Below are 15,001 nucleotides of genomic sequence, written 5' to 3' on the forward strand. Positions count from 1 at the left end.
AAAAAGACAATTTTCAACATTTAATAGGGCCAAATTCTTTGTAACACATATAAAATGAAGTGTCGAATCTAATGTTTTCTGTCACTTAGAAAATGAGATAGACGATGTGTTATTTTCCTTGCTCTTTTACATGCGACAGGCAAGAGAGGTCCTTGCGGAATGAGAAAGCTATTCAGCTGGGTGGCGTGGAAATGGTGCCTTCCATTCAAAGTGGTGCAAGATTACGCTTGTCTTTCTACCCCAGTTTAATTTTGAAAACTCATTTTTCTGAAGCACCTGTCAGTTCCTGTGACAACCATTCTGTCACCGGCTACTTTGTATCACTTCTTGCTCTGCTTTGCTGATACGCTGAGATTTTTCTTCTTTTCAACTTGCACACAATGTCCTCTTGCAGGCTACCTTTTGGTAGGTGCTAAGATTAGATAAAACATGAGGAAATAAACCATGAAAAGGCTCCCTTCAGTTTTTCGTGTTAGATTTTTGGGGTAAAAACACCATTCAAATACATTTATTCAGACACAGTTAAACTCTAAGGTTTGAGGAGCAGAGCTGTTCAGCGAGAAGCAGCCAGTTTCACTGGATGAGAACAAAAGGCATATTCCTGCCCACGAATCTGCTATGTAACACCAGCCTTTCCGTTTCTGGTTCTTACACGGAAGGCTGGAGTTCTAGATTATGGCATGATATTTAGTACCTAAGTATCTCTTTGTAACTGCCAAAGACTGCAACCTTGATATTACTAAGTCATCAGCTTCCAAATTCAGTGATCAGAGTTCTAAGGTGACCGACCCCGGCGGCCATCAGTCTCATGCTCAAATCTGTCAAGGGATTTCTAAAGGAAGCACAGCCGAGCCCGCGTTGTTTTCTTCCGTTTCTACCTCAAGACGTGGATTTCAAGGCTCTCTCTCCTTCAGCTTTTCACACTAGACCTCCACCCGAGGGCCCCTTGATCTGTCCTCGGCAGGCTCCGCCCCTACACACTCTGATTCCCGTGGCTGTTCTGGGTTCGCCCTCGCTCCCCACACTATCTGAAAACCCCTCTGTATTTTTCCTCATCCAACAATCCATCTTCAAGGTTGACTCAAGCCTCCTCTCCTCTCTGTGGTGTTCTCTGATCCGCCAACTGGCATCAACATCTCCCTTCTCTCTGTGCTCGAGGACCTAACACCTTCATTTTCCTGGCAGACTGTATGTTTCTCTAGAGTGTGGCAGTGTTTCAAATCTGTGCGCTTTGTTTATTCATCTAGATCGTGAGCTCCCAAATAAAAGAAACTACAGCTTATAATTCTTTTGTACCTTAATTATTAACTAATTGCCACAGAACGCAGAATAAACATGAATTAAATTCTTAAGGATGAATGGAGGGTAGGCAAAAGCAGGAGAGAAAGAAAACAAGAGAAGGTAAACCAAGGAGGCAAGACCTGGTTTCTTCAGTACTTTTAAGACAGATCTTCATATGAAATTGATTTTTGGTTCTTATTCTACTTCAGCACAGACGGAACATTCAAAATAAATAATAATTATTAAAATATTTTTAATGTAATGAAGAGCTTTGTGTACTCAACATTCGTAAAAAGTAGGATGTCTTCCTTCAAAAAATTGAATTATCTTCTATAATCAAAATAGAAAACAATTTAAAGCACATGAAAGACCTTTTATACCTAAACATTAAGAAAAATTCAAAGTAAATAATAGCTGCTGTAAGAAAATGTTATTTTATACTGACCGAAAATGCAAGACCCCACTCCATTCTCCTTCCACAATTTAACCAAAAAAATGTAAAAACAAGTCTTGTAAAATACTTGAAGTCTGCGTAGAAACGCAGCGTTCTCAGTTGCCGTAGATACAAAAGATTCTGCTTAATCACACATCATTCCATATTCCATTTAACTTCAAGGGTAAGGAAAAAAAAAAAACAACAAACCCAATCCTTCAGTGTGTAACTCTGGCTTCCAAAAAAATCCAAGATGGAACTTGAAGATCAAATTAGGAGCAGAAAAGGGCTTGGGGTGTATTTCTGTGAATGTCTAATGTTTGCAGGTAATAGAGAGAGGTAAACAAGGGCGTTGGCTTTTCCTTAGACAGCGCCTCCAGCATTACTTGAGCTGCATGTGAGAAAACACCTAAGCCTCCAGAGCTTAAGCAACACGGGCCCTTTATGTTTTCCTCGGGTAACAAAACATTCAGAAATAGGCTGCGACATCGGCAGTTCAAAGATGTCAGGGTGAAGGTCTCTGTGATTCAGCTTCCAGAATGGTTGCAGGATGGCTTCTGCAGCTCTGAACACCTGGGAGAGGAAGAGCAAAGGGTGACGGGACAAGGGCACAGGGTTCATATTTGCTGAGTGGAAACCCTTTTAAGGGGCTTTCCTGCAAGTTCCTGTCAAAAGCAAATTAATTATGCTGTTTGCATCGCATTCACTAGAGCTACATTAAAACCCAAACTCCACCTGCAAGGTAAGAGACTGCAGTTTTAAAACTGTGTCTAATGTTGCCCTAAATAAAATCAAGGCTGTGCTGTATTACTCAGAAAGCGGGAGTGGGCACTGGGCCAAGATCTGGCGCACTCTGTCAAATGTGGTCACAATGCGTTACTGTTCTTTCTGTAGTGAAGTACTCTTGTGTTATGTTCTGAGTCATTTGACAGTATAATTCATATGAGACAATTATACAATTCTATAGACATATACAATTCAAAGTGTATTCTGCTGTAGTTAATACATATTTAGCTAAACTATAAGAAATTGTCCTTCAAATATTTTCATATATATAGAGAGATAGATAGACAGACATAAATGGCAGAAAGACAGATAAATAATTATTTCTGTGCTTGGCTAAAGACTCAGTAGAAACTAATATCCTTAACAGAGAAAATTAATTAACACATGCGTGGTGCCTATCCTTTTCTTATTGATTAGTAGGAGTTCTTTATCAATTCTGGATATGAATTTTCTTGTTCAATATCTGAACTGCAAATATCTTTTCCCACTCTGAGTTCGCTCTTATATTACCTACTGGTCTCTTTTGATTAACAGAAGTTTTTAATTTTAATGAATTTAAATTTAACAACATTTTGTTTTTTATCACTTTTTGTTTCCTATTCAGAAAATCTTCACCGAGCTCCTACATTTTCTTCTGAAAATTTTATTGTTTTACCTATCACTTGTGTATCTACAATCCTGGAATTAATTTTGCGATGGGATATAATAAGGGGCAGGATTCTTTTTCCATGTGGCTATCCAGCTGACACAGCGGCATTTACTGAAATGACCCTTCTTTCCCTGCTGTACTGCAATACTTCCTTTCACATGAATCAGATTGACCATATATGTGTGAGTCCACTTTTTGGCCTCTTTCCTGTAAAACACTGGTCGTCCTTGTGCCAAAGCCACACTGTATTAATTACTATAGCTTAACATTAGTCTCAATACCTGGTCGTATAAGGTTGCCATAGGTGTTCTGAGCCCTCTCTATTTTCATATCCATTTTAGAATCGGCTCGCCAGTTTCCCTCACTCCTCCCCCCAAAAAGCACTGCTACGTTTTGATTTTTAGAATTGTGTTGATTCTATAGATTAATTTGGGGAGAACTGACATTTTTATAACATTGAGTCTTTGAATCCATACACGTGATATATCCCTCAACTTGTTCAGGTCTTCTTTGGTTCCTCTCAGTAATGTTTCCTAGTCTTCAAAACAGGGGCCTTGCATTTCTTTTGTTGCATTTATTCTTAGGTAAGAGAAGCTTTCTGGTACCACGGTATCTTTTTCAAAGTTTATCTTCTATCTGTTGGTTGCTAATATATAGAAATAAAATTGAATTGTATATCTGACCTTATATTTAGAAGCCTTGCTAAATTCACTACCAGTTACATTTTAACAGGAAACATTTGAGAAATTCATTGTTACACAAAGATGCCACAATTGCAGATCAGCGCATAATCTACTGGGCTACCTTAGACGTGCCTCCTCTGAGTTCGTCGAACGACCTATTAATTCCACTAGTTACGCCGCCAATTACGACCACACAGCTACGCATCAGTCTATCGCACAGACCACAAACGCAGCTTAATAGTCTCTGAATTCCAAGAATCTACAACAATGGCTGATATAGAGCAAGTATTCATAAATTTTTTATAAATGAATGAAAGAAGAAATCAGGTCTGTTAAATCCTTGGCCAATAAGTCAATAAAACAGTTTGAAATATTAAAAAATAATAATGCTACTGTTTTCACAATTAATAATCCTTCACATCAGCCAATTATAAAAAGAATGACGTATTTCCTGGTCCAATGTTCTCAGTAGGCTTTTTTTGGCTTATTTTTCTTCTGCAAAAGAGATTTGATGAATATTATTAGGAAAAGTTTCACTTACTACTCTACTAAGCATTTAAGGATGAGAGTTAAAGATTCTTTTAATTATTTGTTTGATTTTTTGTTTAATTTTGTTTTTCAAAGCCAAGTATTTATACATAGTCCTTGGATGTTGTCATTTGGAATTGATTAATTAGCACAATAGGCTCTATTGAAATATTTAAATATAGTTCTAGAATTTTACCTCTGCTATCTAATCTCATTTAAAGACAAAATTTCAAATGTTGAAATGGTAGACAGATTTCTCCATTATCATCAAAAAGTAACTGAGAGAGGGGACTTCCCTGGTGGTTCAGCGGTAAAGAATCCGCCTTCCAATGCAGGGGACGTGGGTTCGATCCCTGGTAGGGGAACTAAGATCCCACATGCTGTGGGGCAACTAAGCCCATGCACCACAACTACTGAGCCCGCACGCCTCAACTAGAGAGCCCGCATGCCACAAACTACAGAGTCCAAGTGCTCTGGATCCCACACACCACAACTAGAGAAGCCCGGGCACCACAAAGTAAGAGCCCGCATGACGCAACTAAGACACGACACAGCCAAAAATAATTAATTAATTATTTTAAAAACCTGAGAGAAAATGCTTCTATTTATATTGGATCTTTACCTTAAAACTGGTCTAAAAAAGACTCATTTAACATTACATGAGCCTGGACTTCCCTGGTGGTGCAGTGGTTAAGAATCCGCCTGCCAGTGCAGGGGACACAGGTTCGATCCCTGGCCCGGGAAGATCCCACACGCTGTGGAGCAACTAAGCCCGTGCACCACAACTACTGAGCCTGCATTCTAGAGCCCGCGAGCCACAGCTACTGAAGCCCACGCGCCTAGAGCCCGTGCTCCACAACAAGAGAAGCCACGACAATGAGAAGCCCGACCACCACAGTGAAGAGTAGCCCCCGCTCACAGCAACTAGAGAAAGGCCGCGTGCAGCAACGAAGACCCAACACAGCCAAAACTAAAATATAAAACAAATAAATAAATTTTTTAAAAAAATTACATGAGCCAGCATGACCCTTAAAGGACAAGAGGAGGAAGGTACAAGTCACGATGAGTGGTCTGTACGATGCGTCTTTCTCTAAGTCTGTTTGTTATCCATCTACATTTATAGAGGCACAAATATATTCAGATGGCATTCTTCCTTCCTTGTACCTTGAGAATTTTTTCATTAATTCAACAGCAATAATGAGATGATGAGCTAAACTTATAATCCCTAAGAATGTAAGAAACTGCTAATCAGTTTCAAATGTACTAGCAACCAGAAGCAACCTCACTAGTCAACAGCAGTGTTTCTGAATTTTGTTTTCAAGGCAAACCACTGGGTTTTCCAAGTATAAAGCTAATATGTAGCTGACGGCTGCAAAGAAAAAGGAACAGAATTTAAAGCCAGATATTAGCAGCAAATACCAGTTAATGAGGATGAATTTTCAAGGGGAGAAAAATTAACTAGAAAAGTCAAGTGGTTAGTGGAAGCCCCAGGAGGAAGTAGTTATCTGACATTCATTCAGTCGGTTTTCAAGATGAAAAAGTTTCACTTTATAATTGCTGCCAATACTTCAAAAAACATAGCTGTCTTTTTCAGTCATTTATTTGTTTCACAGAGAATAGGTAAATATAGAACACTATTTCTTTAAAAAATACAACTATATACATATATACAGAAATAATTCTAACAGAGTAATACACTTTCGCAATTAAAATATGTATACTTTACACAACTAATTGCTGACAGCTAACACATAGAATGGATTTCACCATTGGAGTAAAAATTAGGTTATTTAAGCAATCCTAAATGAGATAAAAAGTTCTTCAAAGTGAAAGAAACAGTGTGAAGCAATTTTTTTTAAAAGTTTAAGTCTGTTTCATTTTCTCTCATGGGCCTCATTTTTCAAACAGCAATTCACTTTCAAAAACAAACTCAAAGCTTTTATTTTTTAATTCAAATTCCTGTTGTCTTCTATCTGCAGCTGTTTCCAAATGGAAAAAGATGCCCTAAGCTCTGCTGGCTTTTACACAAAAGATTTCAGTGAGAAGAGAAAAGAGCAGTTCAAAACAACAATAAAAAAGGAAAATATGGACTATGGAAAAATCTGAAAACATTATGATTCTCCAAATACTAAATCTGCTGAGTGATTTTCTTTTAGAATTTGAGCTATATCAGATCCGCGGAGCACAGGCTCCGGACACACGGGCTCAGCGGCCATGGCTCACGGGCCCAGCCGCTCCACAGCAAGTGGGATCTTCCCGGACAGGGGCACGAACCCGTGTCCCCTGCATCGGCAGGGGGACTCTCAACCACTGCGCCACCAGGGAAGCCCAGATCCACACTTTTTGATCAACTGACAATCTGGAATAGAAGATATCTAATTTATCATGTTTTGACATATACATTTTATTTCATGTCTGTTCAAATTTGCCATGTGAGAATTACTCAATTTGCAAATGAGCCTGGCTATAAGAATTCCATTATAAATGGGGTTCCTTATTATTATACTCACACCAAAGGTACTTTATTTCAGAAACTCAACTTCACTTGGCAAAACTATTTATGACTGAAACCACAGAAGAACTTTTCTCCAACAGAAAGCAATCAAAACATTTCCTGCTTGTCAGTTGCCATCACTATCAGTTTTCACTGAGTCTGAATCTAGCACCCCTGGACAGATCAGTGAGGACTGCTGACAAAGACAGGACACAGGTGTGGGGTATGCTGGGGGTGAAGGGGACCCTAGAGGCGTGCACCAAAGAGGGTCCTCCATCGGATCATCTAACCAGTCCACAGTGATGTGACACCTCCATGGTAGGAACACATGGACTCTTTTAAGGTCAAGAAATGGGAGAGTCAAATGGGTGGGCAGAGCTGGTGAAGGAAGACAGACAGACTATGACCCTGCACAGAGCAGAGCAGTCAGACGTGAGGGTGGACCGACTGGAAGGGTAGTTGCAGAATCAACTGCACAGATACTGTCTCTCATCCCTGGCTTGCCTCATGTTACAGCAGTCTCACTTTGCGGCTGGCTAGGGTTCTTCATTTCATGGTTCCCAAGATCACATTCTCTCCAGGGCTTTCCGTTCTGCCACACAACTCTGAGACTTCAGTTTTTATCTTTTAAAAAAAGATTATCAGTTTTCACATTCTTTCTAACTTTTTTGACGTATAGTTTCTAATTTTTTACCATTAATAAATAACATCACAACAAACATCCTTGAACACGTATCTTGCAAACCTTGGAGTCCTGAAAAATAAAGTCCTAGAAGTAGAACAGGTAAATCATAAGCACAATGTTAAACCAATCCTCCAGAAAGGTTACACATCTTTACTCTTCCTCCTGAAATGTGTGTCACTGCCCGTGTCCACAGGCCTTCATGGATTTCTACCTATGTGTTAGTTGGAAAACAGCTCAGTGCTATTCTAACTTACTTTTAACAAATTTACTAGTGAAAATAAACATTTCTTATTGCCAATTTTTACCCAAAAAATGTATTGAGATTTCTTACAGTAATTACATTGAATTTATACATCAATTTGTGGAGAACTTTCATCTTGACAATACTGAGTTTTACAACCTATTAACACAGAATAGCTCTCTTTACATCGTTTAAAATTTCTCTCGGCAATCTTTTATAGTTTTCAATGCATAAGTCTTCACGTTGTTTCATTAGTTTATTTGGAAATATTTTATTCTTTTGGATGCTTTTGTAAATTAAATTGTTTTCTTAATTTCATTTTCAGGTATTTCATTACTAGTATATTGAAGCATGACTGAATTTTGTATGTTGATCTCGTACCCTGCAAACTTGTTTAAATCATTTATTAGTTCTAGTACTTCTTTTATGGATTTTGACCATACAGAATCATGTCATCTAAAGACATTGGTAGTTCTTCCTTTCCAATCTGTATGTCTTTTGGGGTTTTGTTTGTTTGTTTGGGGTTTTGGGGGGTTTTTGTTGGCCCTGTTAGAGGCTGGCTAGAGTCTCCAATACAATGTTAAACAGAAGTCACAAAAGCAGACGTCTTTTCCCTCTTCTTAGGAGGAAGAGCATTAAGTCTTTCAACATTAAGCATATTTGCTCAGGGTTCTCATAGATGCACCTTATTAGGGTGAGTACATTTGCTTCTAGTCCTAACTTGCCAAGAATTTTTTAAAAATCATAAATGATGCTGAACTTTTTCCAACGCTTTTTCTGCCTCTGTTGGGACGATCGTGTGGCTTTGTCTTTTATTCTATTAATATGCTGTACGATATTGATTTTTGAATGTTAAAAGAACCTTGGATTCCTGGGATAAATCCTACTTGGTCCTGGTGAATCATCATCTTTATAAGTTTCCAGATTCAGTTTACTAAAATATCATTAAGGGTTTTCGTGTCTACAGTGATGACAGATACTACTCTAGCTCTGCAGCATCTTTGGCTGTGATTAGAGTCCTACTGGCCTTAGAGAATGAACTGGTTACGTGTACCTTCCTCCTCAATTTTCTAATTAAATATCATCATCTATTATAAGACAATTTGGACTTTCTATCTCTTCTTGGTTTTCTCTATTTTAATGTTTTCTTTGCTTTCTGCGTGTAGATAAAATTATCTATTATTTCCTTTCTTCTGCTTCCTTGAGCAGAAGCTTGCTTTTCTTTTTCTGGTTTCTGAAGATGAAGTTTAGGTTACTGATTTGAGAACTTTCCTTTTGGAGTTAGATGTTTAAAGCTACAAACTTTTCTCTAGGTACTGCACTAGCTGCATTCCATAAATTTTAATATACCATATTTTTAGTTTAATTCAGTTCAAAATGTTTTCTTATTTTCCTTGTAGTATCTTCTTTGATCCATGAGTTATTCATGTGTGTTATTTAATTTCCAAATACATGCGGATTTCCCAGATTTCTTATTATTTCTAATTTATTACCATTGGGGTCAAAGAACAGATTTTGTGTGATTTTAGTCGTTTTAAAATTTGTTGAGAATTGTTTAGTGGCCAAGCATACGGTCTACCCTGGGGAATGTCCCATGAGTGCCTGGCGTTACTGGGTGGTGATTTAAGTCACCACCCAAGTCTAGACTCACTCCTGAGTGGCACAATACAAACAGACCCAACCCTGCAGAGCAAAGGCTTGGAAACTTAACTGAAACTGGAACCCACCCATAGAAAATGAGACAGGCCTTCCGCTCTGAAACAGACTGGGTTGATAATCCTCTAAAACAAACAACTTGACATTATCTAGGGAATGCTAGCATCATTCAGGGAGTGCACAACATTCAGTTACGTACTTTTGCTTTTAGCTCCTTTCATTCAGCAGGACGTTGAGACACATCCTTTGTTGAGGGTATCAGTCGTTCGTTCCTATTTATTCCTGAGTAGTATTCCATGGTCTGTACTGCATTTTGATTATCCTTTCAACTTCTGAGGAACTGCGGGTTGCTCAGGTTTTAGGCTTTTGTGAATAAAGCCGCTGGCAACTGTTGTGTACAAGGCTTTGTCTGGATCTGGCTTCGTTTCTCTTGGTTAAACACACAGGAATGGAATGGCTGGCATATGGCGGTGGATGTTTTAGCGGTTAAGAACTCGGCAGTTTTCCCACCAGCAGTGGAGAAGAGCCCGTGGCCCTGCACCGACACTGGGCACTGCCAACGAGTCTGCACAGTTCGAGCCATTCCAGTGAGCACGCAGCGGCACTTCATTTTGGTTTCAATCTGCATTTCCCTGACGAATGATGATATCGAACATCTTTTTATGTGCTTATTAGGCTTCTGTGAGGTGTCCAAATATTTCGCCTATTTTTAGCTGGGTTGTTTGTCTTCTTATTATTGAGTTGTAGGATTGCTTTTATATTTTAGATACAAGTTCTTGGAAATATTTGTGAATCTTTTCTCGCATTCTCTGGCTTGCCTTACTTCCCTTTGTTGTTTTTTAATGGTGTCTTTCAAAGAACAAAAGGTTTTAATTTTGGTGAAGTCCAATGTAGCAATTTTAATTGAAATTTAATTTCTGGTTTTACTAAGCACTGTGGTAAAAAGTACGTGCTCTCTGTCATGTCAAGTTTCAGATATATATTGAGTGTTTCTTTATGGTCTACTGAGTTTTGTAACTGCTCCATGGGAGTAGGAATTTAATATGTCATACTTGAAGCGTAGAAAGTAGAAATATAGCTGTTTTATAAACTGCTATTTAGATCTCCTATTTGTTTAGGTTTTGCCCCCCTGAGCAGTCAAATATGGAGAAAAATTTACTAAAGCACCCCATGACTATTTATGTCAATTTTTTCATATATTGCTAACACCCTTTTCATAAGGACTCTTGGCTTTCTCATGCAAAAATATATTCCTTTGTCCAGCTTATTGACTTGCATCCATCGATGTTTATTTATATGATAGTATTACATTCTTTCTTTTATTCTGAATACAAGTGATAAAATATATTTTCCACATATAACTTTTGTGTAACTTTTAGTTGTGTCTTTATTATAAATAGCATATATACAGATTTATGTCAGCTAATCAGTACCTTTTTTTAACCTATTAAAATGTATTACTACAATTATATACTCTATCTTATTTTGGACATTTTGTTCTGTTTCTACTTCTGTTCCTTTGGCAATATCTTGAGTTTTGCTTTTATCTTCTCAAGATTTTGATAAGAATGTAAAATCTTGTTCATTTTATTAATGCTTATGTTTATGCCTTTAAAAAGGATTTTAACCTACATTTCCCTAATTTTAAGAATCCTTTGAATCTCACCTTTTCATGGCAGAGTGTTAGTTACTGTACTTCCCTCTCTCCCTATCCATCTGTTTCTTGAACTTTACTAACATAACCTAAGGATTTAGATTTAAGTTGTTATCACACTTGTATTTTCTATATTCTGTACCTTCTGCTTCACGAATCGGTAAACGTTAGCATTCTATCTTATAACTAGATTTGTAGAAATTAGTTAAATTTGTCTTCATTTTGTTGGATTCCATTTTTCTCTACTCATCCTTCATTATGATATTTTCCTCATGTGTGGGATGTCTTCCGCTTCATCTCTGAATTGATATAATTTTTCCAGAAAAGGAATAATCAGTATACATTATGTGAGCTCTTAGTAAGAAAATGTTTTTCTGTTTATTTTGCAAGTGAAAAACTCCTTGGTTGTGCATGCAGTTGGGTCACTGCCTTTCTCCTTCAGAACTCTGAAGCATTCCTCCATTATTTCTCTAATTTCTTTGCCAGCTGCATCCTACCTAGAAACTTGGTGGATTTTCATTTTATGCTTGAGGTTCAACACTTTTTCCAGAATGTATCCAGGTTTAATTACATTAATTTTACTTAATATATGTGGCCTCTTTCATATAGATCATGTCTTCTTATTAAAGGTACTACTTTTCTGAGTTTTCTTTTTCTGAAGTTTACAGTAAACTGTTTTCGGAAATATGCTTTTATTCTGTGACTGCTGAATACAAACGCCTTTTTCTTGTTCTACAAAATGTTTTCACAAGTCCCGTGTTGTTTGCTTGTTTTTCTCCTTACCCGTGAATTCTGGGTAATCTGTTAATATTACATCACCAGCCCCAAAAGGTGCATTCATTGAGCCAGAGGTGCCTGGCATAGTCTCAGCTTTTGTCAGAAGCTGTACTGGTAGCCTGAGCACATTCAAGAGCCCCCTTTAGCCTTCTTCACTGTAGACTTAACACTTCTTGCCAGAGCCCCTCCTTCAGTATTTTCTGTATTCCTGTAAATGTTAAGCTGATCAAAGAGTTTCCTGTGCAGCAGCTCCACTGCACATTTGGGCCATATATACTTTCTTGGGTCTGGGCTCTGATCATAGCAGAGGGAGCTGGGAAGAGATGCACATTCGTGTAGCAGGGACTGAAAGTCCCCACCTTCCAGCCCAGAAACTCTCAGCAGGAATCTAGCTTCTGCCCAAGGCACTGAGTGGGAAAACAGACAGAAGGGGGGGTCTCAGACCCTGCTCTCAGGACCCAGATCTGCACAATCTGAATCGAGAAAATAACAAGAAAGCACAGTTCCAAACTCGTAAACCCCACGGGACTCTGCCATAAAACCTTCTATAGAGATGCTTCTGCCACTAGTGTGTGCTCAGGACTCCTGAGGAGGATAACCCCAGCTGAAAACGAAATCACAGCAAGTATTACAACACTCTTTATAATTAAGAAAACTTGAAAATAAACTAAATACCCTTGAATAGGGGAGCTGATGAATAAAATAGGGTATATTCATACGATAAAATACATTCAGTGTCAAAAGGACTGCACTAAATCAACACAGACAGGGCACAGATATATAATACTCAATGTAAGAGAGCAAACAAGACTAATACACAAAATCTGTAGTTCTTACCTCTTTTTAAATGGAAGCATAAAAACTACATATATATGTAGATATAAAATATATGCATATATAATACATGCATATAATACACATGGACATTACAGATGCATATGAAAGTATGAAATAATGCACACTAAATTAATTATAGTGGTTTCTCTTAGGAGAGGAGAGAGTAATGTGATTAGACATGAATAGCAAAGCAAACTAAAACTACATCTGTAACATTTTAGTTTAAATACACAGTGTTGACAATTGTTGATTCTTCCTGATGGGTACCTAGGTGTTTGTTCCCTGTATTCTTTTATAAATTTTTAAATTTTTCTCAAAGCTATAAAACATACCACTTGTATAAGAACTGGAGACAGCCTCTGTCCTCCTGAACTGCCACTTGAAAAGAATTTGCTGTAACTGATCAATACAGCACGGTTTAGGGCACATGAACAAACACAGACAAGGATAACTTGAAGCCTTGCTCTGGAGAAAATGACTGGTCATGGGATTTTGCCGGTCAACTGACCCATGCTTCCAAAGCCTGACACATTCTGGCCGTGACCACACTTGTCGACAGGACTTTGAAATGGCCGTTCTGGCACTGCTCTGGGGGTGAATCAAGGCAATCCTGAAGGAGGAAGGAGGACCCTCTCCCGGTCCACCCCGCTCTCTCCACTCACTGTCACCAAGGAGCTGCCGACCGGAGCCCACCCAGCGACCCAGGAGGGGCACAGAGCCAGCCCTGCCCTTCACACGCCCTGTAGGGAGCAGAGGGTCTGCGGGCTGAACCCTCTCCCCCCGGGCTCTTGTTCTTGGCCGCGAGGAGCCTCCCCTTCCTTCGAGGCCCTGGCGGTGGTGCCTGTCCTCCCGCGCCAGGCCTAGGACCTCGTTCTCACCTGAATCCCTGATCCAGCTGCTGCGCTAATTCTGAACAAGTAAACATGCTGCTGGCACACGTGAGATCAGAATGTACCTTCCCCCCGAGAGAAGGGCTCTCGACACGGATGGTGCGGAGGCCTCTCACCTGCTCTTTCATCTCCGCGTAGACCTTCTCCGAGTTCAGCTCCACCTGCCGCTTGAACTCCTCCAGCGCTGCATCTGCCTGCTGTGCCTGCAGCCTCTGAACCTCAGTCACACGGGTGAGCTGCTCCTCTTTTTCCCTAGAAAAGTTCAGACAAGCCGCAGAGTTAAAATATAAAATAAAGGAACTTGGCTTGGATCAAAGAACAAAATTTAACCCTCTCTAAAATAAAATTCAGATTTCCATTTTTTGATCCAAATTCTATAAAACTTCCCTTTAAAAAACTGGCAATAACATGATTTGCCTCAGGAAAAAAAGGATATAAACCCATAATATGTGTTCTGATGAGGACACAAGTACTTCTGATGATTTCCCTAAGAACGAAACTGTTTACAACCAGGAACCTCCATCACCAACGAATGGATAAGCAAAATGTGCCCACCCATGCAATGGAACGTCACTCAGCCTCAAAACAGGGATGAAGCTGTGATGCACCCTACAACGCGGACAAACCTCGACAACAGTGTGCAGGGGGCAAAGGCCAGACACAAGTCACATATTGCGTGATCCTATCTAGGAGAAATATCCAGAATAGAGACAGGAGAAGCAGATCAGTGGTCGCCTGGGCCGATGGGACGGGGGGATGGGAAGTGGCTGCTCACACAGGGGGTTTTGGGAGGGGGTTGATGATGAAGATGTTCTGGAATTAGATAGTAGTGACGGTTGCACATCCTCATGGATATACTAAAATCTGCTAAACTGTACACTTTGAAAGGATGAATTCAATAGTATGTGAATTATATCTCAATTAAAATAAAAACACTGTGCCATAAGAATACCTCTAACATGCACATCTGGCAGAAGCTAACCTGCAGGGTGACAGGGCAACAGAGCGATGTGGCCGCCTGAAATTATTCTGCTGCTCTCTAGTAAGTACACCTGCCTAAAAGAACCGATAACCATCTCGTTTCTTTATACCTTGAACTAAAATTAAATAGTCAAAAGGGTCCAACAAAAGAAGAGAAATCTCTGCGTGTTGCTAGAAGAAACAAATGCAGGCTTTAGGTTGTAAGTACACGAAAGTTACTACTGACTTCTATTGAGTTCTACCCAGGTACTAGGCACTGTGCAAACTAGTTTAATATGTCTTCTCTCCTTCATTCTCACAGTCAACTTGTATAAGACTATTTTATATCTCTAGTTTTACAGAACAGGAAACTGGGGCTTAGAGAATATTTCCAAGGCTACACATCACTAACAGTCAAGGCAGGACTCGAGTCCCGGCCGTCTGCTT

General features: G+C 39.2%; 1 protein-coding gene across 28 annotated transcripts in view; it reads right to left on the minus strand.

Annotated features, from left to right (window-relative positions):
* The window catches only part of CEP112 (centrosomal protein 112), a 416,875-nt gene that overhangs the window by 229,178 nt on the left and 172,696 nt on the right, over window positions 1-15,001 (minus strand). For all 28 annotated transcript variants that reach the window (XM_019938648.3, XM_073796991.1, XM_073796992.1 and 25 more), the window contains one exon: window positions 13,711-13,846. In XM_019938648.3, the coding sequence (XP_019794207.2) occupies window positions 13,711-13,846 (136 nt within the window). The remainder of the gene's footprint in view (window positions 1-13,710; window positions 13,847-15,001) is intronic.

This window comes from Tursiops truncatus, chromosome 20, assembly GCF_011762595.2.
Source record: "Tursiops truncatus isolate mTurTru1 chromosome 20, mTurTru1.mat.Y, whole genome shotgun sequence".
Lineage (NCBI taxonomy): Eukaryota > Metazoa > Chordata > Mammalia > Artiodactyla > Delphinidae > Tursiops > Tursiops truncatus.